This window comes from Macaca thibetana, chromosome 7 (assembly GCF_024542745.1).
Source record: "Macaca thibetana thibetana isolate TM-01 chromosome 7, ASM2454274v1, whole genome shotgun sequence".
Lineage (NCBI taxonomy): Eukaryota > Metazoa > Chordata > Mammalia > Primates > Cercopithecidae > Macaca > Macaca thibetana.
The window spans coordinates 156,810,593-156,837,296 of NC_065584.1; the positions used below are offsets into that span (position 1 = coordinate 156,810,593).

The following is a 26,704-nucleotide window of genomic DNA, read 5'->3' on the forward strand; positions in this document are numbered from 1 at the left end:
ACCATTTGCCTGGATAACCCTAATATTCCTGCCTTTAGCCTTATTCTACTCTTCAATTCACTACAGCCAGAATTACTTTTTTTAATGCAAATCTGATCATTCCAGTCCCCTGCTTTAAAATCCTTCAATAATTTAATAAATATAATTACCACAGCTAGTCACACTGTGGAAGCTCAGAGGTTCAATGAGACATTTAGTTACATCCTTTCTGTAGGTTCAACCTAAAAGAATCATGAGGAATTTTTTTCAAATCACAAAATTATTTAAACATACATATAACAGCAGATACATTTAAAAGAAAAGCATGTAGCATTGTTGGTAAAAGCAAAAAACCAAAAATAACCTCCAGTCCACAAAAATGGAATACTATTCAGCCAGTAAATGAGGCACTTCCATATGTATTGCTAATAAATGATCTCCAGGATGTAGCACTAAGTGAAAAAAACAGGCTATGTATAGAGGGTAAAGTAGGCAACCATTTGTGTATAGTGTCTTAAAAATATAAATGTATATAGGTTTATATATCGAAAATATCTCAGAAAGGATACACACGAAGCTGGAAATAGTGGTTGCCTCTAAAGAGGAAAAATGGGTGGCTGGAGAATGAAGGCGGAACAGAAACTTTTTACTACATTACTCTTCTGAAACTTTTGGCTTTTACGTCTTGTTATTATCTATAATTTTAATGTGATTTTCTCCTTCTGTTACTTTAACATTTTTTACTGTGTGTGTGTATGACTACAAAGACCTCTTTATATTTCATCTTTATACCAATATTAAAATTACGTACTGATCATTTGATGGAACATTACGTTTCTTTCTTGACAACTCGGGAGCTCAACTTCTACAAACATTTTATTCAACATTTTACTGCTATCGAGAAGGCTGTTGTTGGTAATGACCTCAGTGAACACTGCATGATTTCTGTACTTGCTTCTTGGAGAAGCAAGACAGCAGCACCAGGCAGCAAAAGTTTATTATTAAACCGACATCGAAGTATTCAGGGATTAAGGAAAGCTACAAGTCTTATTTTTCTAGCAAATCCAAAAACAGTGAATCCAAAAGTCCCCTGGCATCCTTTAAAAATAAAAATAAAAAACAGTTCTAGTATCTGCAGCAATCGATAAGGAGGTGAAGTAATACTACAAGACGACATAGTTATATCCACTAGTGCCACATGATTTAATCCTTACAGAGGTCCCTAAAACGCCAGAGCTGAACAACCTCACAGTTCTACACAGAACAGACAAGATGAGGCGCAGGCTCTGTGACCTTATAATGGCACACACACAACTGGCCCCATGCTTCCATAACTTCACTCTGCCTCCCGCTTTTTTCAGCCCAACCCCTCCAAACATGGGTCTCGGTCGGTCCCCTTAAGTCACAATGGAGCGAATACACTAGGCTAAGCAAATATTCCCTCAGGATTTCATGGCAAAGCCCTTTCAACCAAAGAAAGGATCGCGACTGAGGAGAAAGATAACAAGGTTTGCTTGAGGAGAGGTCTGTGAGAGAGGCTACAGTCGGTGGTGGGAGAGAAGCCAAAGTCTGTGACGGCTGTCACCACATCTACCGGGAGTAAGAGCACCATGACAGCGGCTATCTCAAAGCCGTGATGGCTAGGGTTAGCGCTAGTCGGCTTGGTGATGAGCGAGCTGGGAGGGGGTCTATTAAAAAGGGTAGGGCGAGGGGCAGCTGGGGGACGCAATGGGTTAGGGGGCGGTCGAGACTTTGTCTCAGGAACTGTAATGAGGTCAGCCCAAGGGAGGATGTAACGGAGTCTGGAAGCTCCATTAGGAGTCCTGAGAGACTCTGAGGGGTTCTAATGGGGTCTGCTGGATTGGGGGGACCGTGACAGAATCTCCGGGGAGGCTGGAGGACCGGAATGGTGTCCGGCCAATGGAAGATACGGGGGGTGGGGTCTACTGGGGATCCGGGGCCGTGATCTGGTGTTTGGGAGGCTCGGCGCAGACCCGCTCGCGGGGCGTCTCCGCTGGGACGGGGCGGGGCGGCCCGACCGGAGCCAAATAGCAAGGCTGAGACGTGGGCCAGGACGGGCTGCAGGGCCGCTGAGCGCTTGGGCGGGTCTTACCTCGGGCTCCGCCGCGGTGGCCACCGCAGCCCCCTCCTCTTCGGCGGAAGCTGCCTCCCACCCTCCGCCCCAGGGTCGGGCGGGAGATGGCAGAGGAGGCCGAGGCCACCGAGGGTCGGACGGTTCCGGGAGGGTGGACCCAGCAGCCTCAGGGTCCGGGCGAGCGGCCGCTGCGCATCCCCCGCCCTGTCAGAGAGACTCCGCCCGGCCTGGGCAGGCACATCCCCCGCTGCACCCCGCCCAGAGAGCACGCGTTGGACCGCCGCCTCAACTGCTGCCAGCGGCCGCCTCTGCCGGTGCAGCTACTGCCTCCGTCGCCGCCTCTCGCGGTCCTGACTGTCCTGTACTCTCTCAACAGCCACAGTCAACCGTCGCCGCGTCCCTTGTCCGCTTCGGCCGCGCGCCCCCGACCCCGCGCACGCAACCCCGCCCCGCGCGACTCCACGGCTGCAGGCGAGCAGGCGCGCGCGCACTTACCTCCCACGCCCCCTACTGCCAGCCTGGGTCGGCCCCGCCCGGTCCCGCCCGGTCCCGCCCCCGCACGTGACGCCACCGGAGAGTACAGCGTGCGCTTGCGCGGACACGCCCCATTTCCTAGGCCACAGGCCGCCCCGCCCAAATTTTTCTTCCTCACCTTACGGCAGAGCGGGGAACTCTGCCTTAGATTCTCCCTGTACTGGAGAGGGATGTCGCAAGGTTGGGGAAGAAACCTCTGGGTTTGCGACCGTAGCTGTCGATTTCCGGCCAATACAGAGGTGTCTGAAGGCTGGTTGGGGTGGTGAGGCCCGAGGCAGGTAAGAAGCCTCCTCCCCACTTTGGTTTGTCTCAGTTTGTCCCGGCAGTGGATCGCTTTCCCACTCACTCAGATTCTGGCGTATCCGTGCTCCCTCCCGATTCTGGACCTGGATTCTCAGCGCCGCCGGTCACAGCCCCCGCCCCCTTTCAAACACGCACGCTCTCTCCTCCCACCCACCCTCATTGTCCCCGCCCCGACCTCCGTTTCCAAGTCTTCGTTTCCATTCATTCCTCAGACTTTTTCACTGAGTGGTTTCCATGTCTTGGGTTCCAGAATGTCAGAGGCGAATGAAATAGTCTCAGCTTTTTAAAGTGCTTTTATATAGGAGACCGTGAGAGAATCCGCAGTAGTAGTACAATAAAGTGATAATTGAGAAAAATGCACGGGATGCTGTCTGCGCACAGAAGAGGGGTCCCAGGTTGTGTAGGAGGAGAACGTGAGGAAGCCCTTTCCAAGGTGACTTTGGGGTCACTTTTAGAGGACTGTGTTAAAAGACTAGTAATCCAGTACCTGGTCAAAGAAATAAGAGAGGAGGTAAAAGAGAGAATAACGGGTGCAAAAGCATGTGACAGTGGTGGTTTGAAAGAGTCAAAAGAAAAGTAAAATCTGATGGAAACCGTACTGTAGACTTCCCTTTAAAGAAGCATCATTATAAAGTGAGGGAAATGAGGAACGAGAATATGGCCCTCAGGAATGTTTTCTGTTTAGGTAGAAGACTCAAAAGTGTACACGAAACCGAGAAGTGGACTCTTCGAGGGTGAGGGAGGCTAATTTACAAGATCGAGAGCACTAGTGGAAAACAACCTTGTATGTGCATTTGAATCACCTGAGAAACTGTTAAAACCAATACTGTTGCCCCACGCTAGACCAATTAAATTCTGTGTTTTGCCAGGTGTCAGTACTGTTTTAAAGCTCCACAGGTGACTCTAATGCTAAAGATTGAGACCCACTAAACTAGAGAGAAGTTGAGGGAGTTGGCTCTGTAACATTAAGATGGAGGTCATTTAACTATGGAGAGGCTTGGAGATGGAATGGGAAACTTGAGTGGCGTTATGTTTTGAATAACTGGTCTGGGAAATGGGAGAAGGAGCCACTCTTGCCTTTCCCTTCAGCACTGTTCATTCCTCAGTGTTTATCAGGTCCAACTTAGTTACTCGTCTCTTTGCTCTCCCTTTCCCTTCCATCCAGAATTAGTCAGCTGTTGTCTCCAGCCTTACCGCTCAAAGGCCATCCCCAAATCTGTCCCCAAAAATGATCAGAGCTAAGCCAATTTATGAGATGCAGAGACCAACATCCAGAGCTAAGCCAATTTATGAGATGCAAAGACCAACATCCACTCCCGTGAGATTACTACATACAGTGCCTTGCCAATTTAGAATCTTTTTCTGTTATTTATCATTTAAATTAGTAATGAGATATAAAGATATTTAAAATACAGCTCTATTAGGATCGAAAATTACTGTATTAGGGACAACTAGGCCTTTAAACAAAGAATTAGCAGGCAGAGAAGCTGTATGAGGTAAAGACCAAGACAGTGTATGGCTGCTATGTATTAACTAGGGTTAATCCAAAAACCTGTCTATCTGACCCAGATAAGAACGAGTTATTGTTGTCTAGTATAGCTAGAGCATAGCATGGAGAGTAGAGGTGGGACAGAGATGAAGATGATAAAGTGGGTGTGAACAGATTATGAGGAGCCTTGAATTCCATGGTGAAGAGTTTAGATTATATATGATACTAGAAACAATTGATAAGTACAAAAAAGGTTCTTAATCTCTTTTACCCAGTGGACCTCGTTGGCAGTCCAGCTTATAGACTTAGTCTCAGAAAAATGTTCTTAAATGTATAAAATAGAATACATACTAATATAAAGGAAACTAATTTTTTTAAGTTTTTAAAATATTAAATGTGTGATATATATGCACTTTATGCATCAAATAAAATCTGGCAGCAGGTCTAATTATATAATTTCTAAGTAATGATGACTATATATTTTGAAATGCCTGCAGCAACTTTAATGTGATGTGAAAATATCAGATTTCTATTGGTAAAAAAAGAGAATGCTAATACTGTAGTTTATGGTCCACACTTATTGAAGAAATGCTAAATTTCAGCTACTGATTATTGAAAACAAATTGTTTTCCCAGTCTAAGTTCACAGAACCCTGATATTCTAGCCACATCCTGGTCTATGGATCCTAAGTTTAAAAATATCTCAGTGTAATGGTTTTAATCTAGAGCATGACATCAAATCTATGTTTCAGAAAAATGATGAAGCAGTGTTCACTTCCCAGCCTCTCTGCTGGGATGAGAAGCTGGCTGTTTTCTTCTGTGTCTCCTTTACCTCTGGGGCAGCAACCAGTACTATCCCACTGTTTCCTAATAACCGGGGCCTGCAGAGGGACTAAGCTTGTGGATGTATATATCTGTGAGAGCAATACCAGAAAATAAATCAGGAAAGGTAGATTGGGGCTATTTTTGTGGAAATCATTGAATGCCAGGCTATAATTTGTAGTTAATTTGGTAGACAATGGAGGGTTGTTAAAATTTTTGGAGTAGAATAATGTGATTAAAGTTCTGTTTGAAAATCTAGAATAATGTGCAGGTTAGATCATCTAAAGAGAAGATAGGAATGAAGAGACTAGACCAATAAGTTAATTTTTAAAAAACGGAATCTTGGGCCAGGTGCAGTGGCTTAGGCCTGTAATCCCAGGACTTGGGGAGGCTGAGGCAGGAGGATCACTTGAGCCCAGGAGTTCAAGACCAGCCTGGGCAACAAAGTGAGACCCTGTCTCTCCAAAAAAATATAAAAAAGAAGAAGAAAATTAGCCAGACATAGTGGTGCCTGCCTGTGGTCCCATCTACATGGGAGACTGAAGCAGGAGGATTACATGAGCCCAGGAGGTCGAGGCTGAAGTGTTCATGCCACTGCACTCCAGCCTGAGTGACAGAGAAAGAGCCTGTCTCAAAAAAAAAATCTTGAGGTGATCTCTAGAGAGTCTGCTAAATTCCTTTATTTCCACAATGTGCTGACCAGGCTAGAGTAACATACATTGGAATAAATTGCATACCTTTCAACAGGAATATATACCCCAGTGTGGAAGTCAGTTAACATTTTATGTGGTCAAGAGGCTAGCCCAGTCTTTTGAATTATAAATGATATTGTTAGTACTTCTAATAAAGCAATGGCCTTACCATAAGTTCACAGATCTTGCCAAGGCCTTCCTCAGTCAAATTCCATCTATACCTGTGAGTCCTACATTTCTGACTTTTAAAAGTCAGAACTCCTCTCTCTCTGCCAATTCCTTAAACTTCTTGGATGGGAAAGAAGTTTAGTTTAAACACATTAGCAAAGAACGGAAAGTCCTCAAGGCCCAGGCAGCCCATCTCCTTCGAAACTGATCAATACCAGACTATAAAAACTTACTGCTCAAATCCAGCTAGTACCCAAATTATGTACTTTTTAAACGTATTCTAAAGAATTGAATTTGGGGTTCAGGTATTACTGATCCAAATGAGTCCTATAAAATTAATTTCCAGAACTAGGTTCTCAGAGAGGCCACCATTACCACCTTCTTCAGCGTGACTAGCCTATAGTGACTTTCTGTCCATCAAATAATTGGAGGCCATCTGGGTGGTGATACGAAAAATCAAGTTTATGCAGAACTTGAGGTTCAGCTATCTGATACGTTTTGCAGGAGGAGGAGGAGTGGGTCTATCTGAAATCAGAAATAATACTTTTATGAGGCTTTTTAATGATTTTTATTACTTACAGAAAATTTCTGAGAGTTCCTTTCTCTGGCTCCCAATTAAATGGCTTACTCCACAATCAACTTATATAAGCACTAGATCATTGTCTTGATCCCAAAAAATTTGTCCCAACTGTAGTTACCATTTTGAGCATCTGTGTTATTGTTTGAAAACCTTAGGCTTGCTTTCCCTGACGGCCAGTGAATAAAACTCTCAAAGAGGTGTGATTCATTACTCATTCATTCATTAGATATTTATTGAACCTCTACTATGTGCCAGGCACATTTTTGAAACCCACTAATGAGCAATTTGTAATGACAATTTACCTTTTAACTATCTATGAGAAAAGTAACTTGCCAGGATTTGAAATCCTCAGAACAAATGAAATTAAAAGATCATATTTTTTTATGTTCTTTCAAATAGTGTGTTTGCATAGAGCTGCCATGTGCTGACCACAGTGATTATCTGTGAAATGAGGTAAATCGTGGCTTTAGCTTAACCACTCCTTATCAGACTTTGTTACCACATGTACTAAAATAAAGTTCTATCTACACCTTTATAAAATATTATCTTACACAGATGTCTTATTAATTCTAATGGCCTCTCCACACCTGGCCCTCACTCCTAGTCATTTCAAAGTTTGCAATTGTGTAAAGTCATTTCTCAGAAAATTTGAAGCAAAACTAAGTCACCACAAGAAAAACTTGGTATCCACCAGGTTTATATTGAGGACAAAAACTGTGACACAATTACAAATGGAACTTTTTTTTTTTTTTTTTTTGAAATAGAGTTTTGCTCTTCTTCCCCAGGCTGGAGTGCAATGGCGTGCTCTCGGCTTACCACAACCGCCACCTCCCGGGTTCAAGCGATTCTCCTGCCTCAGCCTCCCGAGTAGCTAGGCTTACAGTTGTGCACTACCACGCTTGGCTAATTTTGTATTTTTAGTAGAGACAGGGTTTCTCCATGTTGGTCAGGCTGATCTAGAACTCCCGACCTCAGGTGATCCAGCCACCTTGGCCTCCCAAAGTGCAGGGATTATAGGCATGAGCCACCACACCCAGCCTACAAATGGAACTCTTGAGGTAGAAATGGTAGACCAGGAATAAAATTATTTTCATGGTCAATGACATCTTAGCCATTGATCGCTGTGCCTAGTTCCAGAGCAATAAAGGGAGAGCCTTGGTGTTAGATGAAATCCTAAAAAGTCACCTGTTTTATCTCCTTGGCCCCAGGCGGAATAAAGTGGAATTTATAGCAATAGAGTTACCAAGCATCATCGTCACACCAAGTGGATTTTGTACTTTGAGAGCTGAATTCCTCTGTGAAATATTGATGTTATAGGAATGTTGTTTAAATTCATAATTCATTTATACAATTGAGAATATTTCTTACATTTATAACAGTGTTGTGTTTTCCTGAGTTTTTCAAGATACGTTTCACTTCCGTATTTTGCTCCCTCAGGAAAAATATTTATTTATTAAAACTCTAGTTTGTCAGGCACTGAAGGTAGAAGGATGAGTAAAATCTAATCTGTGTACTCAAGAGGGTAATATAATAAATTTTGATGGTCATTCTTACATGCCACGTTATACAGATCTCCAGATGACTTAGGCTTAGTTTTAAAAGGAACTGTTTAATTGGGGGGAAATTGAAACCCCAAAAAAAAGCCATGAACTTCCTTCCTGAAAATATTTTTGTCATAAAAAGCATATTTGGTCTTGGATGTGGTTCTTTTTGTGAAAGTGCAAGTTGAATCAGACATTAGAAGTTGGACATAATCTTCTAATTTTAGTAAATATCAAATTATTTTTAAATATTTGTGTTTGAACATTTATGGAAAAGAGATTAGATTTACCTGTTTTATCCAGAGGACAGAAGTAAGACTCAGAAGTTGAAAAAATGGAAATACTTTATGTCATTGTAAGAGTGGGAACTGGTACATCTTTTCTTCCTCTTCAGTGAAATCACTGTATTTACTAATTATGTGTTCATTATTAAGAGAAGGGGAAAAATTAAAGCACAGTATCAAAAGATAGAAGGAAAAAGGCAAAAAAGTATTAATCCTATTTCTTAAAATGATATTTACACTTGATGGATATCGTTCTTGATTATTTTTGTGTGTATTTTTATCATATACAGATGTTTATATCAAAGCACATTATGAACATTTTTCTGTTAATAAATTTGTATTGATAATATTATATGTAATGGCTGAAAACTATTCCATCATGTGGAAACCCTGTTATTTAATTTACCAGTCCTTTTTTGAACTCCAGGTTGTTTCCAGTTTTTCTGTTATAAATACTGCCATGTGACTTGTTGAATTTTTGCACACATTGTTAATGTTTCCCTTAAGATAAATGTATGAAAGTATAATACCTACATATATAAATTTCTTAAGAATTCCAATATAATGGCAAATTACCCTTGAAAACGCTTGCATGTATGACACTCCTATCAAAATGAGGCATCATTTACTCATTTCCCATAATCTCTCAGCAATGCTAGTTTTTATTAGTTTTCTTCATCTTTGCTAACTCGACAGGTAAAAAAATGAAATTTTAACTTGCATTTATTTGATTACTACTCTGATGTCCAGTGTCTCTTCATGTGTTTATTGACCAGCCGTGTAAGTGTATTAACTAATATTTTCTAACAATTTTTTTAACTTTTTAATATTTAAATTTGTATTCTATCTAAAATGTAATTTGATATAAGGTATGAGGTAAAACTCTTTACTTTTTTAATCAAATAGTTAACAAGTTGTGCCAACGCTACTTATTAAAAAATCCAGCAAGCATATCCCATACTTCAATACACAGATAATAAAAGTACTATTAGATATTCCTCCAAAAAAAGAAAGAGGATTTCATGGTCAAATAAGTTTGGGAAAAGATCATACCAAAAAAAGTTAAAATTTTTTATCGTCAAAGTCTCATTAGCTTCTAGTGTGTGTGTGTGTGCATTAGGAGTTAGCATTCCCTAATTTAATTAACCATGTAGTCTTTTTTCTTTTTTATTTCTTTATTTTGAGATGGAGTCTCACTCTGTCACCCAAGCTGTAGTGCAGTGGGGTGATCTCGGCTCACTGCAACCTCTGCCTCCCAGGTTCAAGCAATTCTCCTGCCTCAACCTCCCAAGTAACGGAAATTACAAGCACGCACCATCATGCCCAATTTGTTTTTGTATTTTTCAGTAGAGACAGGGTCTTGCCATATTGGCCAGACTGGTCTCGAGCTCCTGACCTCAGGTGATCTGCCTGCCTCGGCCTCCCAAAGTGCTGGGATTATAGGTGTGAGCTATTTTTTTAAACCATGTAATCTCACTTCATAGGTATTTCAGCAAATACCTATGAAAGCCTATGGAACTGAGCTGTCCAGTATACTAGCACTAGCCACGTGTGGCTATTTAAATTTTAGTTAATTAAAATTAATCAATTCTTCAGTCACACTGACCATATTTCAAGAACTCAATAGCCACAAGGAGCTAGTGGCTACTGTATTGAACATTTTGCAGATCAAAGAAAATTTCTGGCCCAGGCACCGTGGCTCATGCCTATAATCCTAGCACATTGAGAGGCCGAGGCGGGTGGATCACGAGGTCAGGAATTCAAGACCAGCCTGCTCAAGCTGGTGAAACCCTGTGTCTACTAAAAAACTACAAAAATTAGCCAGGCGCAGTGGCAGGCGCCTGTAATCTCAGTTACTCGGGAGGCTGAAGCAGGAGAATCACTTGAACCCGGGCGGCAGAGGTTGCAGTGAGCCAAGGTCACGCCACTACACTCCAGCCTGAGCGACGGAGTGAGACTCCATCTCAAAAAATAAAAAAAGAAAATTTCTGTCACAAGAAGTCCTATTGGACAGCACTGCTATAGGAACATAATGTTCAGGGGAGCACACAAACACGCTGAAAACGCTAGAATAATCCATAATTTCTCTGTTGATTTGTCAGGCAAACATGATTTCTACTACACTACGAGAACAGACTCTCTCATTGATTTGTAAAGACTCCGTCATCATATTTAAAATTTCTTATCTACATATGAATTTTTTTATTCTATTGATTTATCTATTTCTGCTCCAATACCACACCCCTAGTTTTAAGTCAAGGTTCTGCACCTTTCTCCCTGAGAGCAGAAATGAATTCTTGCATGGAGTTGGAAATTAAATTAGAAGTGATAGTAAAGGCCCTTTCACTTCCCAGACTCTGTAAATGTAAACATTTCTCTGCCGAACTTGATTTATATTATGTTGAGCTGTATACTCATGTATTCATTTACTCTACATTTATTTATTGAGTACCTGCCTGACAAGCACTGTTTTAGGCCCTGGGGTTAAAATGGCAAACAAGGCAGACAGGGCCCCTTGTCGTCTTATTTTCATAGAGCTTACATTCTTGTTTTGGAAAGGGAAAGAGAAGAGGCAGGGGGAGGAAAAAAGAATATGAACCGATAAATAAATTAAAAACTATCACATAGTCATCAGTGCTATTCAAGGAATTGAAATTAGAGTGATAGTAACTGGTGGCCTCTTTATTTTGGCTGCCCTGAGACCTCTGTGACTTAGTGGCATTTAAACTAAGATCTGTCCAACAGAAGGAGCTAACTCCTAGAAGGTCCAGGCACAACTTGTACCACCCTCAGGAGGGAAAAAGCTTGGTGTATTTGAGGAATAAAAAGAAAGTCTTTGTGGCTGGGGCTTAGTGGACAAGCAGGGAGATAGGAGGAGATAAGGTTGGAGAAATAGCTGAAGCCACATTTTCATGTAGGGTTTTGTAAACTAGGGTACGGAATTTTCATTTTTTTCCGAGTATGATAGTGAGCTACTAGAGAGTCCTAAGCAGGAAACAGACCTGACCTAATTTAAATGTTTAAACAATTATTTTGATGGAAAATTTATTGGCAGGGTCAGTAGTATAAATAGGAGACCTCTTAGGCTAGGTCAGGAAAGAAATGGTGATAGATTTGACTAAGGTAATAATAGTGAAGATGGAAAGCACTGGACAGATTTAGAACATTTAGGCTATAGAATCAACAGGACTTGTTGTCAATTGGATGTGAGGTGTGAAGACAGTAGAAAACTCTGGGATGAGCCTGGACAACACAGGGAGACCCTGCCTCTATTTTAAAAAAAATTTTTACTTGGCCAGACATGGTGGTATGCACCTATAGTGCATATAGCTACTTGGAAGGTCAAGATGGGAGGATCACTTGAGCCCATCAGTTAAAGGCTGCAGTGAGCTATGACTGTGCCGCTGCACTCCATCCTGGGCAACAGAGTGAGACGTTTTCAAAGAAGGAAAGAAAGAGGGAGAGGGGAGAGGGGGAGGGGAAGGTAGGAAGAAAAAACAGAGAGGAGAGAGAGAAAGAAAAAAACTAACTCTTGAATGATGTCTGTAATCCATTATATAGTAACCAGGTTCAGTTTTCAGTCTGATTATGGCAGGCAAAATTGGGACACATAAGACATCAGTAAATATATTTTAACCAAATGAATAAATTTGCTTTAATAAATGTTTCTCTCCTGTACACATTTAAGCTGCTAAAGCATAAGCTTGTGCTCATTCCTTTATTATTAGGGAATCTGGTTCCTAAGAATTTGAGGTTTATGTCACAAACACATCAGCTGTAAGTAGTTATTAGACTGTTCCCCTGAAGTATCCAAGCCAACAGAGGAAACTGAATGAAACAGAAAAAATTGCCTGCCACAGTTGCAAAAGTTCTATGAGACTCTCATATTTTATTTTTAAATTTCATGCTGATTTTGCATTTTATGCCCAAGTTTATGTTAATAATTAAAATATTTTTAGTTGCTGATTTAAATGTTTTAAGTCAATGATTAAGTTGTTTAGCTCTTTCCCCTAAAGTTGGTCAAATTAAAGCTCTAGGAAGATGCTCTGTGATTAACTTGTGTTTGTTTCTTGGACTTTGTTGCTGTCTGCTGGCACATGGGCATGTATCCATTTAGAGAAGCATAGATGCATCTCTGAGCATTTGTAGTTTGGTACAACTTAAAATCGTAGCCAAAGGGAGTGAGGAAGGCAATTGCATTTAGAAACAACTGACTTTTATAATCTGCACTTACTTTGTAATGTTTTTAAAAAACATACTTGAATGAGGCTGTTTCTCTCTCTCTTTTTTTAAGGAACGCTTACTGAATAATTAGAAAAAAATGAGTAAAGGTCACAATTCTGGAGAAGTATGTTTTCAGTAAAACAAATTTATCTGGAGCACTACTTAATTCAATAGCCAACAGGCTTATTTTCCCTGAAGTTTTGAGAATTGCTGTATACCATATAAAATGCTTGTTAATTTAAGACTCTAATATATATTTTAATCCCATAAAATAAATACTTATACAAAATAGACAATTATCATTAATAGCCATTGTAAATTAGTATTTTTAAGCATTTCCATTCATTAAAAATCCAGATTGAGTCCGGGTAAGGTAGCTCACGCCTATCATCCCAGCACTTTGGGAGGGCTAGACAGGAGGATCACTGGAGCCCAGGAGTTCAAGACCAGCCTGGGCAGCATAGTGAGACCTCATCTCTACAAATTTTTTTTTTTTTTTTTCAGTCAGTTTCGCTGTTGATGCCCAGGCTGGAGTGCAATGGTGCGATCTCGGCTCACCACAGCCTCTACCTCCCGGGTTCAAGTGATTCTCCTGCCTCAGCCTTCCAGGTTCAAGCAATTCTCCTGCCTCAGCCTCCCGTGTAGCTGGGATTACAGGCATGCGCCACCACGCCCAGCTAATTTTGTATTTTTTTTTCTTTAGTAGAGACCGGCTTTCTCCATGTTGGTCAGGCTGGTGTCAACCTCCTGACCTCAGGTGATCTGCCCACCTCGGCCTCCCAAAGTGCTGGGATCACAGGCATGAGCCTCTGTGTCCGGCCACATTTTTTCCTTTTTTTAATTAGCCAGGCGTGGTGACAGGCACCTGTGGTCCCCGCTACTCAGGAGGCTAAGGCAGGAGGATCACTTGAGCCCAGGAGGTCGAGGCTGCAGTGGCCATGATTGCACCACTGCACTCCAGCCTGGGTGACAGAGTGTGAGACCCTGTCTCAAAAAGAAAAAAAAAAAAAAAATCCAGACTGAAACAGCAGTAACACCTCCAGTTAAAAGCTAATCTGGCCAGGTGCCATAGCTCACACCTATAACCCCAGCATTTTGGGAGGCCAAGGTGGTGGATCACCCGAGATCAGGAGTTCGAGACCAGCCTGGCCAACATGGTGAAACCCCGCCTCTACTAAAAAAATATATATAAAAAATTAGCCAAGCATGGTGGTGGGCGCCTGTAATCCCAGCTACTCGGGAGGCTCAGGCAGGAGAATTGCTTGAACCTGGGAGGCAGAGGTTACAGTGACCTGAGATCATGCCACTGCACTCCAGGCTAGGCAAAAAGAGCAAAACTCCATCTCAAAAGAAAAAAAAGTTAATGAATTCAATATTAGCTTCATTTAGTTACAGAAGTCGGAAGATACAGCCGGGCGCGGTGGCTCACGCCTGTAATCCCAGCACTTTGGGAGGCCGAGGCGGGTGGATCACAAGGTCAGGAGATCGAGACCACGGTGAAACCCCGTCTCTACTAAAAATACAAAAAATGTGGCGGGCGCCTGTAGTCCCAGCTACTCAGGAGGCTGAGGCAGGAGAATGGCGTAAACCCAGGAGGCGGAGCTTGCAGTGAGCCGAGATCGCGCCACTGCACTCCAGCCTGGGCGACAGAGCGAGACTCCGTCTCAAAAAACAAAAAAAAACAAAACAAAAAAAAAAGAAGTCGGAAGATACAATAAACTAACCCCTGTAATCACAGGATTTGTGTATACTGACAATACATTAACATCATTGCTTCACTCAGATTGAGAGAACAATTTTCCCTGGATTTCACATTTGCTCTCCTTATGCCAAAGATAAAGCACAAGAGCAGAGTCATGCCATGGCTAGTTTCATCTTTGATCACTTTGTGGCTTTATGTAAAGAGACAAGTGCTTTATTTTCAAGAAATCTTTGGGGTCCATTATTGCCACCTCAAATATAGGGAACAGGGAAGGAAACTAACTTTTTTTGAGAGTCTACTGTAGACCAGACAACGTGCTGAGTGTTTTCACTCATGTTTTTAATTCGTGTAACAACCTGTGATTATGTTATTACTACCTAATCTTACAGATGAGGAAAATGAGGCCCAGAAAGAGGATGAATAACTTGCCCACGATCACTTAAATAGTAAGTGGCAAAGTCAGAGCCTAGACCCAAGACTTCCTAGCCCCAAAACATAGAGCTATAATATATTTGGTAAGATTTTACAAATAGAACTATGAGGAGGTCATTGGCTCCCCAGTTCACTCACCTTTCTTGCCCTTCCCCTAGTCTTGCTTACCATCCACCAAGACCAAGTACACAGATCTTTTAACTCTGAACAAATTTACTAGTAACAACAGAACAATAAAGGATAACAGGCAAAACACAAAACCAGAGAATAAGGATATTACAAAGAATACAGAAATCTTAAGTGGCCTTATTTCTTTTTTTCCCATAATCTAGATTTTCTGACTTCCCTTTAAAAATATTTCATTCATCTGGCAAACATTTATTGCACTTCTGATATGCCAGGCACAGTACTCACTACATAGAAAAGAAATATCCATAAATGATTCTAGATGGCTCCTGGTTTTTTGCTAAGGTCCCCTTCCGTCTCCTTTTCTCCCACCTCATTGATAATATTATTATCATCGTCTCACTCACCCCAACTGAAACCTTCAGACCATTTCGTAATTCTTTTTTTTTTTTTTTTTTTTTTTTTTTTTTTTTTTTTTTTTTTGGAAACGGAGTCTCACTCTATCCCCCAGGCTGGAAGCAAGTGGCACAGTCTCGGCTCATTGCAACCTCTGCCTCCTGGCCTCATAATTCTTTTTTATCTACCCTCCTCTGATCACTTATTGAGTCTTATTGATGCTCTGTCTACAATATCTATTCCTCCACATTCCTACTATCATTTCTCCTGCTTTAGGTCATTACCTCCTACCTTTACTTGCAATAAAAATCTAATTGGGCGGGGCACAGTGGCTCATGCCTATAATCCCAGCACTTGGGGAGGCTGAGGCGGGTGGATCATCTGAGGTCAGGAATTCGAGACCAGCCTGGCCAACATGGTGAAACCCCATCTCTACTAAAAATACAAAAATTAGCCAGGCATGGTGCCAGGCACCTGTAATCCCAGCTACTCGGGAGGTTGAGACAGGAGAATCGCTTGAACCCAGGAGGCAGAGGTTGCAGTGAGCCAAGATCGCGCCACTGCACTCCAGCCTGGGCGACAGAGTGAGACTCCACCTCAAAAAAAAAAGAAAAAATCTAATTGAGCTCTGCTTTCCATTTTTCCCCCTACCAATTAGTTCTATATATTATGGCTGAATTATTACCTTCCCAAAGCATTGACCCAGCCATTAATGGCTCCCATTTCCTCCAGTATAAATTTCAAACTCCTTCACCGCAATTCAGTCTGTCACCACTTAGCTTCTAAGAATCCTCTAATATTTGCCTGTACCCCTACTACTCCCACTTCATTCTAGCCATGCTAGACTATCCAGGATTCTCTCCACATTTGAAAGCACTTTCTCTGCCTCTCTGTCTTCCCCATGCATCCAACTCCACTTGCCCTTCAAGAGCCCACTTTTATGCCCCTTTCCTCAAAGCCATTTCTGATCCGAGCACTCATGCCTTTTCATCCTGTTAGCCAGATTATTCTTTCTGTGAATTCCCATACATTCTGTGTGCGCCTCTTATGGATTTCTTATCTCATTGACTACAAACCACCTTATACATCTTTGTATCTCCCATAGGACCTAATATTAGGTGCTCAGTAGGTATTTATTGACTAAAAGAATTGCATATGCAGTATATGTTCATTATAACAAAATAGGTTTAAGCTCAGTAAGGGTAGAAACTATTTCATTCTCATTCTGTATTGCCACCCCCTGGCACAAAGGAGAACACTCAGTAAACATTTGTTAAGTGAAGTACATTACAGTTATCAGTCATTAGGTTATAAATTACTGATGCCATAATTTATACCTAGGAACACTTTTTGTCCTTTTTTTTTTTGTTTATTTGTTCTTGGGGTTTTTTTTCTGTTTTTTGTTGTTGTTGTTGTTGTTGTTGTTGTTGTTGTTTTTTTGGATGGAGTCTCACTCGGTCACCCAGGCTGGAGTGCAGTGGCGCTGTCTAGGCTCACTACAACCTCTGCCTCCTGGGTTCAAGCTGTTCTTGTGCCTTAGTCTCCCTAGTAGCTAGGACTACAGGCACCACCACCATGCTGGCTTATTTTTTGTATTTTAGTAGAGACGGTGTTTCACCATGTTGCCCTGGCTGCTCTGGAACTCCTAATCTCAGGCAATTTGCCTGCCTTGGCCTTATGTTGTATTTTAAAATCCTAGTTATGTATGTTTCTTTATTTTATATTGACAAATACCACATGATAAAGGTCATGTATTCTTATTCTCACTTTAAGCTGGGCACAGTGGCTCACACCTGTATTCCCAACATTTTGTGGGGCACAGGCAGGAGGATCACTTGAGCTCGGGAGTTTGAAACTAGTCTGGGCAACAAAGTGAGACTCTGTATCTACAAAAATTTAAAAATTAGCCAGGCATGGTGGTACGCACCTGCAGTCCTAGCTACTCTGGAGGCAGAAGCAGGAAACTCGCTTGAACCTAGGAGTTTGAGCCTGCTCCGAGCTATGATTGCACCACTGTGCTCCAGCCTGAGCAACAGAGCGAAACCCTGTCTTTAATATAAAAATAAAAAATACTGCCTTTTGGCCCAAAACACCATCTTCCAGTAATTCGCCAAAATGACTAACACAAAGGGAAAGAGGAGAGGCATCCAATATATCTTCTCTAGGCCTTGGAAAAAACATGGCGTTGTTCCTTTGGCCACATATATGTGAATCTATAAGAAATATGATATTGTAGACATCAAGGGAATGGATACTATTCAAAAAGGAATGCCCCACAAGTGTTACCATGGCAAACTGGAAGAGCTTACAGTGATACCCAGCATGCTGTTGGCATTGTTGTAAACAAACAAGGGCAAGATTCTTGCCAAGAGAATTAACGTGCATATTGAGCGCATTAAGCACTCTGAGAACAGAGATAGCTTCCTGAAATCGTGAAGGAAAATGATCGGACAAAGAAGGAAGCCAAAGAGAAAGGTGCCTGGGTTCACCTGAAGCACTAGCCTGCTCCACCCAGAGAAGCACACTTTTTTGTTTTTTGTTTGTTTTTGAGTAAGAGTCTTGCTCTGTTGCCCAGGCTGGAGTGCAATGGCGTGATCTCAACTCACTGCAAGCTCCCCCTCCCGCGTTCAAGCATTTCTGCTGCCTCAGCCTCCCGAGTAGTTGGGATTACAGGCACCCACCACCACGCCTGGCTAATTTTTGTATTTTTAGTAGAGACGAGGTTTCGCCATGTTGGTCAGGCTGGTTTCGAACTCCTGGCCTCAAGTGCTCCACCCATCTCGGCCTCCCAAAGTACTGGGATTACAGGCGTGACCCACTGTGCCCAGCCTCAGAGAAGCACACTTTGCGAGAAATAATAGAAAGAAGCCTGGGCTGCTGAATTCATGACATAGTAGGTGTTAAAAAAAAAAAAAAAAAAAAAAAAACTATGGACTATAAAAAATAAAAATAGAAAATATTTTCACTTTACAGAAAAGGAAAGTGAGAGTTAAGGAAATTTAATTTATTTATGATCACACAGCCAATGAGTAACAGAATTGAATCTAAAATTCAAGTCTTCAAGTATGAAGTTTAGAGTTATTTTTCTTGGCCAAGGATGGGTTTGGCTAAAGGCTAGTTGAGTTATATTTGCATTAGAATTTTTGGAATTAAACTGTTGCTGTCATGCTGTATGGAACAGAATTAGGGCCTTAAGTAACATTTTGTCTATGTGCTGGGTATTTTAAAAATCAAACAGACAAAACACAAAAACTATTTCTGAAGAAAATCTCAGCCCAGCCTGTGGACATTCCCTTCAAGGTGAGAGATGACTGACTGTTGAGGCAGTCTTCTTGTAGGCTCCTTTCCCTAGTTGGGTTGGTGTTGAAGAGTGGGTGTGATTTCAGCAGGCAGTGTAGAGAGTAAGTCTCTGGGTTTTTGCCAAGCTATATGACCTGGCACTCACAACTATGCAGTGTTTATTAAAGACATGGGAGACAGATGCTGTAGCCAGGGAGCAGTCATTCCGCCTTTATATTCATAAACTCTTACATCAAGTCACATCGACAAGCTGATTACCTAACCTCTGTCAAATTGCTTTCATTTGATTGATCTGTGCCCATTTGCCATAAGGCTAGATAGTAAAGCTTATTATAGGAAACAATCCTATCTAACTGTTTCATCTGTTGTAAGGATATTGTGAGGCACTATTTGTTATGATGCACCATGTCTTTTATGAAAATCTCTTGGCCGGGCGCGGTGGCTCAAGCCTGTAATCCCAGCACTTTGGGAGGCTGAGACGGGTGGATCACGAGGTCAGGAGATCGAGACCATCCTGGCTAACACAGTGAAACCCCGTCTCTACTAAAAAATACAAAAAACTAGCCGGGCGAGGTGGCGGGCGCCTGTAGTCCCAGCTACTTGGGAGGCTGAGGCAGGAGAATGGCGTGAATCCGGGAGGCGGAGCTTGCAGTGAGCTGAGATCCGGCCACTGCACTCCAGCCTGGGCGACAGAGCAAGACTCCGTCTCAAAAAAAAAAAAAAAAAAAAGAAAATCTCTTGAGAAAAAACTATCGGACCATAATACAAAGAATTATTTTACCTCTCCTGAGCAATTGCTTTGTTTTTATCTTATGGACATTGTGAATGTTTAACTTTGTCTGGTTAGATGCCAAAAAGCTTAGAGCCAAATTTGTGGCCCACTCATAACAAATGTGCTCTGTGGCTCATTAACTTCATTCTTGGCTCCAGTTTATGTCTCTCCATTAGTCTTTTTTTCTTAAGAAGATCCTAATTCATGCCATCTTATTATATATTTTTTCTTTTTTCTCATAAGCAGCCTTATGTTGTTTCTCAGGTAGTCAGATTATGATGTACTGCGTCTACATTAAACCATGTTGGATGTCCCTTCATCTACTTTGGGTTTTTTTCTTGAGGGGTGTATTGATTTTTCATACAGGTTTTTGCAGCATTTTGTTACACGAAAATGGTTATATCACGAAATTATTGCTCAATAGTGTAGTCAAGTGGTAAAATAACTGGTCTAATGGTCAGAATTGATTAAATTGATGTCATAATTCTAGTCTTGTCTTTTACAGCATTATTATTATTTTCTTATAATAGGCTTTGTTTTGCACTCTCAATCTGCATGTGACGGTTTATTGCCGTGTGATTTTCAGAAATATTGTTGTGCTGCCAGGTCAGTGCATAACACCTAACTCTCTGTTAATTCTGTTGAGTCTGTTAGGCTCAAATATCCCACACCCATCAGACTTGTCTCACTTTGGGTCACAAGCATATTAATTTCATCACACAACTTGTCTTGCTTCTGCTCTAAGTTAGTCATTCTTTTATTTAAACAAGGTAATGTTAACGGATATTTGTTTTCAAACCTCATTTGCTTTGATTGGTTTGGAGCTCTATCTAGATTTTCTGATTATCTTACTAATGTCATCTAATTGATAAATACTACTATACAACTTTTTAAACTCTTTTAGTTTCTTTCAGGTAAAATTATTTGGTCTTCTCTACAACTTTCTAGGGTATGTAAGGTGGATATATGCCTTTTTTACAGATGGCATACAAAATGATTAAATGATTTTATATGCCATCTGTAAAAAAGGCATATACCTTTTTAGAAAAACAAGGACAAAGTCATTTAAATGACTGCTCAAGATGATACCAGCAAATCAGTGGTAAAACTAGGACTAGACCCAGGTTTCCAGAATCTTATCCCATACTACCTTTTAAAAGAAGTCAAAAGAAGTTCTAACTTATATTGTAAACATTACGTCATCTTTATCATACCCCTTGAGGCTAAAGCTATGAAACAGGCAAACACATGTTATATCACTCATGCTCATAGCAGGGCAGAATCGGGAATGAATTTCATTTATATTAGTCTTATGATTTTCTGTTTTTAAAGTTACAGTTCCTTTTAACTACAGTCCTAATCACTGTCACGTTCCATTATGGAAGGAAGAAGCAATATTTTTATCTTATCTTTTGAAAATTAATGTTGAGGCCGGGTACAGTGACTCATGCCTGTAATCCCAGCACTCTGGGAGGCCGAAGTGGGTGGATCACGAGGTCAGGAGATCGAGACCATCCTGGCTAACATGGTGAAACCCTGTCTCTACTAAAAATACAAAAAATTAGCTGGGCATTGTGGTGGGCCCCTGTAGTGCCAGCTGCTTGGGAGGTACTGAGGCAGGAGAATGGCATGAACCCGGGAGGTGGAGCTTGCAGTGAGCCAGGATCGCGCCACTGCACTCCTGTCTGGTTGACAGTGCGAGACTCCTTCTCAAAAAAAAAAAAAAAAGAGAGAGAAGAAAATTAACGTTGAAATGGAAACTATTTCCCTTGATAATTAGTAACTTTTTTCTTTAGATTCTTTGAATTTATCTTTAATATAATTTGTTATTATGCATATTCATTAAGGAGCCAAATAATACAGTTAATGGTATGTTGTTTGGTAAAACATTAGCTGTAATTTTAACCAATTTCTGTGCTTCAAGAGGATATTTAAAATTCATGCTTACTGTGTACATGGCAATTTTCCAGTTTTCATTCTAATTGTTTACATGCAGCACATAAGCTAGAATTTCTTATAGTTACAGTTGACCCTTGAACAACACAGGGGCTAGGAGTGCCAACCCCCTATGCAGTCAAAATTCTAGATATAACTTTTTTTTTTTTTTTGAGATGTAGTCTTGCTCTGTTGCCCAGGCTGGAGCGCAGTGGCATGATCTCAGCTCACTACAACCTCCGCCTTCCAGGTTCAAGCAATTCTCCCACCTCAGCCTCTCGAGTAGCTGGGATTACAGGCATGTCCCACCATACCTGGCTAATTTTTGTATTTTTAGTAGAGACGAGGTTTCACCGTGCTGGCCAGGCTGGTCTCAAACTCCTGACCTCAAGTGATCTGCCCACCTTGGCCTCCCAAAGTGCTGGGATTTCAGGCATGAGCCACCGCACCCGGCCTAGGTGTAGGATTTGACTCCCTAAAAACTTAAATACACTGGGCGTGGTGGCTCACACCTGTAATCCCAGCACTTTGGGAGGCTGAGGCGGGCAGACCATAAGGTTAGGAGTTCGAGACCAGCCTGGCCGATATGATGAAACCCTGTCTCTACTTAAAATACAAAAAAAATTAGCCGGGCGTGGTGGCACATGCCTGTAATCCCAGCTATTCGGGAGGCTGAGTCAGAAGAATTGCTTGAACCCAGGAGGCAGAGGTTGCAGGGAGCTGAGATCGTGCCACTGCACTCCAACCTGGGCAATAGAGTGAGACTCTGTCTCAAAAAAGAAAAAAAAAAACCTAACTACTAGTAGCCTACTGTTGACCAGAAGCCTTATCAATAACATAGCCAATTAACACACGTTTTGTAAATGTATTATATACTGCATTCTTACAATAAAGTAAGCTAGGGGAAAATATTAACAAAATCATGAAGAAAAGAAAATATATTTACTATTCATTAAGTGGAAATGGATCATCATAAAGGTCTTCATCCTCCTCATCTTCATGTTGAGTAGGCTGAAGAGGAGGAGGAAGAGGAGCAATTTGTCTTGCTGTCTCAGGGGTGGCAGAGGTGGAAGAAAATCCATGTGTAAGTAGATCTGCACAGATCAAACCCACCTTGTCCAAGGGTCAACTGTGTATTTCTTTACCACAACCTATAAAAGTAACTACTGTTTTCCAGCCCCATTTTACAGTCAGGTATTTATTGACAGTATTATTGTCTTCTGGCTCTTGTTCAGCTTCTGGAATTTCTGAGCAGCCCTCGTCAGTACAAGATGGACCCCGTAGTCTTGAGTTACATGGACAGTCTGCTGCGGCAATCAGATGTCTCACTATTGGATCCGCCAAGCTGGCTCAATGACCATATTATTGGGTTTGCCTTTGAGTACTTTGCCAACAGTCAGTTTCATGACTGCTCTGATGATGTCAGTTTCATCAGCCCTGAAGTCACCCAGTTCATCAAGTGCACTAGCAACCCAGCAGAGATCGCCATGTTCCTTGAACCACTGGACCTCCCCCACAAGAGAGTTGTATTTTTAGCCATCAATGATAACTCCAACCAGGCAGCCGGAGGAACCCACTGGAGTTTATTGGTCTACCTCCGAGATAAAAATAGCTTTTTTCATTATGATTCCCATAGCAGGAGCAACTCAGTCCACGCGAAGCAGGTAGCAGAGAAACTGGAAGCTTTCTTAGGCAGAAAAGGAGACAAACTGGCCTTTGTGGAAGAGAAAGCCCCTGCCCAACAAAACAGCTATGACTGTGGGATGTACGTGATATGTAACACTGAGGCCTTGTGTCAGAACTTCTTTAGGCAACAGACAGAATCACTGCTACAGCTACTCACCCCTACATACATCACAAAGAAGAGGGGAGAATGGAAAGATCTCATTGCCACACTTGCTAAAAAGTAACTATTGAAGTATATTTGTGACTTTTGAAGGCTCCTCTTTCTGCCCTTCCCCATTTGTTGGATGGCTGCAATCTCAGTGCCTGAGGGAAGATGCCTGGTAGAGGAAAGCTTAATACTCTTTTTCCTGAAAGAATATCATCCTCTGTGTTATCCCCATGGAACGTTTCACTTTAACCCTGACTTGAGAGCAATATGTTCTATGAAAATACCTTGAAATTGTACACCAAAACCTTATAACCAACTTATTTGAACATATATTACACACAAGGTTCAAGTAAGACTTTTCTTATTGGTACATAATTAATTTCCTTTAGTCTCCCTTATCCACATTGGCTTTTTCTGGAGGAAAAGCAGTGATCTGTAAAACAAATCAAGAATATATTAAATCTAGAGGAATGCAGGGAAGAAAACTATAAAACAGAACCAAAAACTTGTTGCACAGCCTACATAATTAAGAGATCAACTGGCTGGAAGCAGATGAAGGCCTAACTTCATTTAAGACCTAAATATTATGAGACAGTTATTCGGTTTTATGTGATATCTCTTCCATTCACCATGCACAGGCTTTTCCAGCTATCTGCATAACGTTTGCAAATATTTGATAAAGATGATGTTACCCTATCTTCCTCCATCTGATTCCTGGAATGCTTGAAGAAAGGGGAAATCTCGAGTAACCTCATTAAAATTAATGTCTGGTGGACCTCTCAGTTTGCTCACTGATTGGGTAGACTTGCTACTCTCGATTAATAACTGCTTTTCTCTGCCTTTTCTATTAGCCATGCACACACTTCCTCCTTATATCCAAAGTTATTTGCTTCTAAAATTCATAGTTGATACCTTCCCAAGGCTACCTGTTGTTTCAGATAAATAGTTGTGCTTCCTGATAGTTACAGGTTTTCCTCTCTATCCTTAATTCTGGCAGAATTGTTTTTAGTTATGTCATGGTAATTTCAGGATGATTTTGTATCTGAAACTTCACAGACTTAGAGTTGGTTTGTTTTTTAAACATAAAGGAAGAAAAGTGACCTTTCTCAGCCCTTTTACTTAATTAAAAATGCAAGGAATGTAATTTTTAAAATGTGGAACGAAGAGTAAAACAAAATGCTATGCCTCCAGAAACACTGATGTGTTTCAGTTGTTTCAAATAGTAAACAACCAGATGACATGTTGGGTACACACATTAATTCTATTCCTAATGAGAATTAGATTGCAAGGCATATAAGACTTGAAAACCAAAGATTAGCTCCAGCCATGAAACTTATTTCAGCTACCTCTCCAGCCTAACCCTGCCCCCAGCCCGCATGGCCCAAAATAACCTCACCACTCAGTGACCACAGAGAAAGTAACTTGGTTCCTTTTAGCCAAGAAGGGAAAACACAGTAAGGGTAAATAAGTACAGGTTACATAGCAGGCCTGAGTGAGCAGGAGTTGAAACTAAAAGTCAAAGAGAAAGCTATCAAAAAAAGTTTCCATTTCAAGTCAGTACATTTTGGATAAAAACCAGTCCTAATGGAAGATGGGGCTAGGGAAAAGATTAGGAACTGGCAGTCATCCATAGAGGTCAAATACAGAGGGAGGGACAGCAAGAGAAGTGACAAAGGTCGCTGATAGGCCACAAGTGTAGATAAAGATAAGAAAACAATGTTATTACAGTGACTGTTGACTTAGGCAGCTAATCTGGACTATTGAAGTCAAATCCTCTCTGGGAAAAGTTATCTTTCTGACAATGCAAAGTATGTTTATTTAAATATCAGAGTATCTTCAGTCTGAGAGTTAAAGCATATGAGAACAATCTTTCCTAACTCCCTAAGATTCATCTTATAAGTAATTTTTTTTAACTAAGGTTGTCTTTTAAATATATATAGAAAAATATATATACACACGTATAGACATGTATATATATATATATATGTATAATTATAAAAAAGGTATAATTACCTTTTCCAAATGCATTAGCCTGATTGGACTGTGCCACAGATTAGTGTCTTCTCATGAAATTTTGAGTATGTCATTTGTAAATGTTAGCATTATAAATGACAGGAGAATTTAAGAATTGACTTGTATTTCACTGGATACTATAGTACCCGGTAGGTTACACACCTGCTTGACCACATACCATTCATGTTACATGACACAAAATAGGAAAAAATCTTTTGCTGGTATTGCATTCCCTTCTCTCTTAGAGTCAAAAGGATCTATTCTGCAAAATTAGTCAAAATATTCAAAAGGAAAGCAGGTTTTTCAAAACTGGGCTAAGCAATTATCAAACTGAACTAACCTGTTTTCAGATATCCTGTTGTATTGCCCGGTAAGTCTACTCACACTTGTCCAACCCGTGAATCAATATGGAATTAAGAAAGGTTACCATATGTAAACCCAGCTATAAATGGTTGTAGAAAATGTAAGTATCAGTGGGTTTCCTATGTAATAGTATTTAAAACACAAATATTTCAACCATTTGGCCAGTTATATGTTGAAGTTCACAAGCACTGGTCCTAACTAGATCACATGAAGTGGATTATGTTTCTGATATGTACCTTATTATTTTGACTATATTATAATTTTACTATATCCCTATCGACCATATGTTTTAATAACACATTCCATTGAAATGACAAAGTAGAATTTCTCAGTTACATGGGGCAGGCCGGGCGCAATGGTTCATGCCTGTAATCCCAGGACTTTGGGAGGCCAACGTGGGCAGATCACCTGAGGTCAGGAGTTCAAGACCAGCCTGGCTAACATGGCGAAACCCCGTCTCTACTAAAAATACAAAAATTAGCCGGGCATGGTGGCGGGCACCTCTAATCCCAGCTACTTGGCAGACTGAGGCAGGAGAATCGCTTGAACGTGGGAGGCAGAGGTTGCAGTGAGTTGAGATTGCGCCACTGCACTCCAGCCTAGGCAACACAGCAAGACTCTATCTCAAAAAAAAAAAAAAAAATTATTTACAAAAATGTACATGCTATGGTGTTAGAGCATGAATGTCAAATCCAGGCTCTGTCAGTGAGATTCAGTACTCTCATCTGCAAAATAAACCTTATCTTCCTTCTGTCCTGCTCAGTTCCATTTTAAGACTAACAACAAATTTGAAAACTTAGTTCTATATTGCTATGCAGCTAAACAGCTATGTAAAAAATGGCTGATAATTACTGTTATATACAAAAGAGAAACTTATTCCAGGACAGTGAATAGCAACAACTAACCTTTTTATCACTCTATACTGTTCAGGGTACTTTATGCACACATACTATGCAAGTACCTTGCATATTATATATGCATCATTATATATATCACCATATATATAAAGTACCTTGTACATTTTTGAGGTTCTATAGAAATATATAATCTCATTAATTATTATGTTCTTATGTTTCAACAGGTACTGTTATTCTCATTTTATAAATAAACTCAGAAGCTCA

The 26,704-nt window shown here is 40.9% G+C and overlaps 2 protein-coding genes across 14 annotated transcripts in view; one reads left to right on the forward strand and one right to left on the reverse strand.

The window, feature by feature from the left end:
* The window catches only part of MYO9A (myosin IXA), a 307,192-nt gene extending 304,379 nt beyond the window's left edge, over positions 1-2,813 (reverse strand). For 9 of the 12 annotated variants that reach the window (XM_050796259.1, XM_050796260.1, XM_050796262.1 and 6 more), the window contains exon 1: positions 2,093-2,519. The gene's annotated coding sequence lies outside the window, so the exon portion shown is untranslated. Of the gene's footprint in view, positions 1-2,092; positions 2,520-2,569; positions 2,646-2,726 lie in introns of those variants that run through there. The other 3 variants (XM_050796252.1, XM_050796251.1, XM_050796254.1) reach the window with 2 other exon arrangements.
* SENP8 (SUMO peptidase family member, NEDD8 specific) lies at positions 1,307-26,704 on the forward strand. Of its 2 annotated transcripts, none has more exons than XM_050796370.1 (2): positions 1,307-1,487; positions 22,609-26,704. In XM_050796370.1, the coding sequence occupies exon 2, from the start codon at positions 22,645-22,647 to the stop codon at positions 23,281-23,283; it is 639 nt and encodes a 212-aa protein (XP_050652327.1). In that variant the 5' UTR covers positions 1,307-1,487; positions 22,609-22,644; the 3' UTR covers positions 23,284-26,704. The 2 variants fall into 2 exon arrangements, with proteins under 2 accessions (XP_050652327.1, XP_050652326.1); XM_050796369.1 differs by lacking the exon at positions 1,307-1,487 and adding an exon at positions 2,766-2,886.

What these genes read in the sequence shown, in the direction of transcription:
- SENP8 (XM_050796370.1), top strand. Translation starts at nt 22,645, where the DNA reads ATGGACCCCGTAGTCTTGAGTTACATGGACAGTCTGCTGCGGCAATCA.